This window comes from Nanorana parkeri, unplaced genomic scaffold (assembly GCF_000935625.1).
Source record: "Nanorana parkeri isolate BGI_ZX_2015 unplaced genomic scaffold, ASM93562v1 scaffold1381, whole genome shotgun sequence".
Lineage (NCBI taxonomy): Eukaryota > Metazoa > Chordata > Amphibia > Anura > Dicroglossidae > Nanorana > Nanorana parkeri.
In genome coordinates this window covers 55844-61895 of record NW_017307649.1, presented here as the reverse complement: position 1 = coordinate 61895, position 6052 = coordinate 55844, and the positions used below count along the sequence as shown (strand labels likewise).

At 38.3% G+C, this 6052-nt stretch overlaps 1 protein-coding gene across 1 annotated transcript in view; it reads left to right on the top strand.

The window, feature by feature from the left end:
- NAA25 (N(alpha)-acetyltransferase 25, NatB auxiliary subunit) overlaps positions 1-6052 on the top strand; it is a 33708-nt gene that overhangs the window by 21226 nt on the left and 6430 nt on the right. The window contains exons 13-17 of the mRNA XM_018569709.1: positions 645-731; positions 1500-1551; positions 2112-2211; positions 3845-3996; positions 4126-4251. Of these exons, the coding sequence (XP_018425211.1) occupies positions 645-731; positions 1500-1551; positions 2112-2211; positions 3845-3996; positions 4126-4251 (517 nt within the window). The remainder of the gene's footprint in view (positions 1-644; positions 732-1499; positions 1552-2111; positions 2212-3844; positions 3997-4125; positions 4252-6052) is intronic.

Here is a 6052-nt window from a genome sequence, read left to right as displayed (position 1 = left end):
CACCTAGTGATGAGAAGCATGGGAATGGCTTCCCTGCTAATCGGGAAGCCGGGTGGCGAGTCTTTACACGCCTTATGGCTTCCTGAATGGGACTTCCAATACTCGGTATTCGTTATCGGCGAGTACCGGAAAAAAAATATCAGTTCTCGTACCGATACCAAAATTTCGGTATCGGTGCATTCCTACTTTCTAGGAATATGTAGTAAAAATTAAAAAGAAAAGCTTTTTTCTTTTGCAATATTTCCGTAAGTTGCACATCTCCATATATTTACCCCAAACTTTGAACAAAAAAGTGATTTAAAGTAAAACTATAGTGTGTCATATTTTTTTTTAAATCTTTTCTTTTTTTTTACCTTCCGTGGGGGGGTCTGGAGCTGGTCAGTGGATGTCACTACACTCCCAATGTAAACAAAACACTTCCACAGAAGTTTGCTTTCACTTCTCCAACGTGCTCCTATAGCGCAAGCTTTTAAAACTGCAGCTGGGACTCAAGTGGTTAAATAAAATATGATTGAAAAAAAATGATGAGAGATTTCTTTAAGCATTGGCTTCTTTATTGTTTTGAAATGCACTGTTAGTACGTATTTTAATTCTTTCTCATAATGGGGGAAAAAAATCTTTGACATCAGTGTTTCCTTCTTTAGGAAAATCTTGTCTGAAAACAGAGCTGCAATTCTCTGATTACTACTGTCTCATAGGAGCCCACTTGCTTCTAGATTTGTGGCTTAGTGGTAAGTATATTCTTTGTTTGGGAATGACTTGCTGTTATAGAACACTCAAAAGGTTCTAGTGAGATTTTAAACAAACCCCAGACAAAGTCTTTTTAGAGTGGAGAATGGTTTAAAAACTTGTGTCGGGTATCTTAGTCTCAGTTGGAAATATTTTTCCTCACTTCCTGTCCTTATGACACAACAGCAAGTGAGGCGAATTCTCCCCAGTGTGACATAGGTGACAATAAATATCTGATAGAGGCTGTAAACATTGATAATCTAATTGATGATTTATTTATTTTTTACCGCTTTATCTCCACTTGTACTATCTGATGCTTTAACCCTACAGCCTCCACAGATGTATGTCAGCAGCAGCAGTGGCCTATAAACATACTCACTATCACTATAGCAACCAGAAGTTTGTTTACATTCCAACAGTGGGCTGTCAGCTCTCCCATGGAATGGATTTGGGTGACTTTACAGCTTCCATGTGTGCGGTAACGTGAATGGTGACGTCAGTTGTCTAAAAGACCCCCAATGTCACTCCCACAGTGCTATCATATAGGGGGCTTATCATCCCCCTTTGTGATGGCGAGAAAGATAAAAAGAACAAATAAAATACAAAATTACATTAAAGCAATATTGTTAAAAAAATTAACGTTTAATAAAATAAAAAATTAAATTTTTTTTTTATTCAACCCTTTTTTTTAGAAAACTTTTGTGGAAAAAGACTGCTGAGCTTTCACTTCAGTAAGATAAGGACTTTTTAACCCTCTTGTTTTCTTGCAGGCGAGGACTGGGCAGTTTGGCATGCTCTAACTTTATTAGAAGAAGGATTAAATAACTAATTTGGCAAAATGTAAGTATACATAAATTATCCCTGGCAGGGTCACAAGGATCCTGTAAAACAGTGTAGTAGCTGGAGCTACTTCAGTGCTTTACAGCGATATTCCCGGTGCTGTACAGCTGCTGTGCGCCTTTCTCACTGCATGAAGTCACTGCCGGGCGTCCAAGCTTTTTTTTTTTTTCAGACCCTTTTGATGCTGCAAGTAACTCCCTGTCCTGGGGTTCTGACGATGGTTATTCACTGTAGTGTATCTTTGGAGGAGCAGTATGATTACACTAGAACATGAAGTCTGTTAGAACTAAAGAACACCTTTCCCTCTCATCTCTATAACATTGAAGGCGGGTATATTGTAGTCTATAGGGAGAACTGGGCAGTTCTTATGAATTTTAATTTTTTTTTGCCCATTAAACCGCTATAAAAGAAATGCATTCAATTCTATATTTAACAAACCAAAGGGGAGAAAAGGACATTGTTAGAGTCTACATACACTATAATGCTAAGAATAATAGTTGCATTATGCTGTTGGGAAAGTAACAGTAATTCTTATTTTGCAGTTATCTGCTGACTCGTTTTGCGGGACCGCTGGGTCACTATAATTCTGCATCCCAAGCCTGCAATGCCGCACTTAGGTTTTTCCACTCCAACCAGAAAGATGTGAGTATTTTGATTACACATTTTAGTCTACCATTTACATTTTTGTTTTTAATTAAAGTCAAGCTTTACCTTTTTACCTTGTATGGCTGAATAAATCCTCTTTTTTAATAAAATATTGGTGATGACTTGAAATGCCTTTCCTGTATTTTCTAAGGTGATCTGCCCATTGTAAATATACATTTTAATAAGCAATTCCGCCCAAACATGAGATTTGTTTATGCCTTTTAGCTTGTCTCTAATTCTTGACCTTATCTGTCTGCCTGGACTTTGTTGTGTTCTGCCCACCCTCGTGGGCATTCTCCTGTTGCATTCTTCATAATACAAGTCAAAATCCAGCATGGACACTCGGAGCCCCTCATTATGGTCACGCGAGTTCTTGAGATATACAATAAGCTGTGAACTTCCCACCAAAAATAGGAACTATGTGCTTTAAGGGCGCTGACCCATTAAGCATCACAACTAATATGAGTAAAGCTCAGCAATCAACCTCTGATTTCTGGTACCATCTGTAGGGTAGCACAATTTTTGCAGACTAGAAATCCCGGAATCAGTTTAACGGTTCGGGGATGCAGAAGATTTTTAGTTGCTTAGAAGCATTAAATAAAAAAATGGAAATGTGCCTCATCTGCAAAACTGAGTTCACTTGTAATACAAATTATTAAATATGTTCATGTGGTTGAACCTGAAAGACCTTTGTGGATTGCTGCATTTAAACAGTTTCACCTTTTTACTGTGAACATATTAATCTTGCATGTATCTGAGCCACTGACCAACTAATTTAAACTAATACCCAGTACATTTTAAAAAGATTTTAAATTAATACTAAACTCGGGAGTTAAATCTTAAATGCATTCAAGTACCTTAACTATTAACAATACTGGACCTTATTTGTGTATCAGTCAGCTGTAGATCCTCAAATCATCTCTGAATTGCTGCTGACACTATCCTTCCTTCTGGAGGGTGGCTACTTTTTGTTCCCCATGGTTTAGTTTACTAATTTTTATTGACGTAGTCCATCATGGGAGCGAGACTGGAGTGATAGCTACTTTACAACACACGGGGACCATGGGAAAAAAAGTTGTGGGGACACTCCTGCCGTCCAGCACCGCTCTGTGCAGAGAGGAGTGATCATGTGACCCCTGATAAGTCCGCTCTCTGACTCTTCTCCCTATGTAGATTAGTGACAGTCGCTGTCGCGCGCCCCCCCCCTGTATTTTTCCTGTCCTCATTGGAGGGGGCATGCATGGCTGGCTACTTGGGACAATATTTTCGGGATTCTTCCCAACTTTGGCATGGCTCTATGCTGTTTGCAGATAGCAGCCCAGATTAAACTGTTATATGCTGGTTTTGAGTCACAGGAGTACATTGGTAAATGACCCAAAAGAGAAGTAAAGCCAAAAAGGTGGCTTTACTTCTCTTTTGGGTGGCTTGTTTGGCTTTACTTAACTTATGTCATTTCTTTACTTTTTGTGCTTAAGTATGTCCTTCTACAGTATGTTTTGAGCAAAACTCTCGTAATGCATTCTTTATATTGATGGTGTTTTAGGTTTACATTTGATGATCACTATTGCTTAAGTTATTATCATCTCTTTCAGTGTTTGTTGACAAAGTTTTTTTAACCTGATTTTGATAGACCTCAGAATATATTATACAAGCTTACAAATATGGAGCCTTTGAGAAAATCCCAGAATTTATTGAATTTAGAAACCGGCTGAACAATTCTCTGCATTTCGCACAAGTTCGCACAGAACGAATGTTACTGGACCTTTTACTTGAAGCAAATATGTGAGTTAATATTTTCTTGTGTAGTTGACCATGTTGCACATATATTGCCTTGGTTAGGCAATGCTAGCAATACATTAGTATTTTTCCATTGTGTTCCTTTTGTCACTAAGAAAAAAATGTTTGCTTCAGTTCCAGCACCTTGGAAGACAGCATCAAGTCAATGTGTCTGATTCCAGAGGAAGATGACATTCCATGGAAGGACTTACGAGATAACCGGGATCTAACAGTTCTTTTCAACTGGGATGCAAAAATCGAGTAAATATTTAATGCCGACATATTTGAAAAATATTATAGTGTTGCAATAGCAACCAGATTAATTTGTCATTTTTAAAGTGTAGGTTTGATGATGCCCGCTTTAGTTTGTTGGTACTGAGAAATACCCATTTTGTTTTCCCTCCAGCATCAGAACAAGTCCTATCAGATTTGTGCCAATTGCATTTTATTATGAATGCTGAGATGTGTATGTGTGTGCTCTGATACAAAGAAAGATGATTAATGTAAAGTTTAAAATGGAAGCAAATCTCCAAATAATTGCAATAGTTTTTTTTTCTCCTACCTGTCATTGTGACACACAGCAGACCTCTAGGTACTAGCCTTGCTCGTAGGTGAATGGAGACTAAGGAGTACCCTCGGAGTCTGGATGCTTCCTTCTCATTCTCTGCATGTCTGAAACAGGGATCTTTTCTTGCGTAATAGGGAGAGTAAAAGTAAAGCTGAGGCCAAAACATTTGTTTTGGATAGCGGGTCCCATTGGGGAGATCTCACTTCCTGTCCAATAGCCACAACAGGAGGCGAGAGGTAATGGCTCCAAAGAGAGAGTCAAATCCTTGGTGGTCACCAGAACTAGTGTCCCCATTGGAAGATTTCCTATCCATTCCTGTTCTGATGACAACCCAAAATTTTAGACTTTCTTTCATTGATAAAGGTCTCCAGGATAAGGGTGTGAATCTCCCTGATGGAGACGCACATAAAAACCATCCAGTTCTAATCCCTCTGTATTCTATCCAAAACTAGAACAGTTTTTGCTACAGTAGCACTTTAGGTTTTGAGCAACTTTTAACAATTCCAAAGTAGCAGTTGTGCTTTTCTGAAATATATTTTTTTTTTTTTTTTGAGCTTGTGTTCTGCATTATGAAGACCACAGTATGGTATTTTGTAGGTGCAGCCTGGTAGGCTTGGTCAGCCCCTGACTTATGTCTTGGATACTCCCAACTGTGAGCTCTTTGTCATCATTTCTGACTTTTTGCTCCACCTCTTTCTGTTGTAGTCTCCTTAAAATAAAATAAGCAACTCCAACAAAAGGAATCCTCTATTAATATTCGTAGCAGGTCTGCAAACCTGGAAACTCAACTAGCTGTCAGGCGGTTTGACCCCAACATCTACCAAGCACAGGTGGCCCTCGGTTTACAACTGTTCAATTTACACTGATTCAAAATAGCACCCTTTCTGAGAGTATTGTGTATTGAAACCAAATGTATAATGTATGTCAATGGGAAGTGAGGGAGTTGGGTTCCAGGCTTCTCTCAAAACAAGGAATTGTTCCAAATAGAAACTGGTGTAAACTGAAACGCAGTAAATAATGTAAGCCAGTGGAAAGTAAGGAAGTTAGGTTCCAAGCCTCTCTCATTGACATAAGTAACATAATACATGTACATTTTATTTAAAGCTCATGCAGCAACTTTAAATATAATGTACCTGTATTTTATTATGTCAATTTTGAGAAAGGTCAGGAACATATCTCCCTCGCTTCCCATTCACTTACATTATATACTGGGTTTCAATTTACAACCATCCCCTCAGGAACCTAACCCCAGCGTAAATTAATTGCTACCTGTACTGAATAATCTTTTGGGTTGAATGGCCTTTAAGGTTATTCTAGATTCCAACCCACTTCTGTTCTAAATATATTAGCAACAGCAGTGATTTATCAGCACATACATTCAGCCCTCAGATAAGAATTAAGCCCATAATGTTGCTTTTACAAACAGGGCCATAAGCATTTCTATTTCCAAAGGTGGAAATCCAGTTTAGTATTTACTTTCCAGATTTTGCTGTA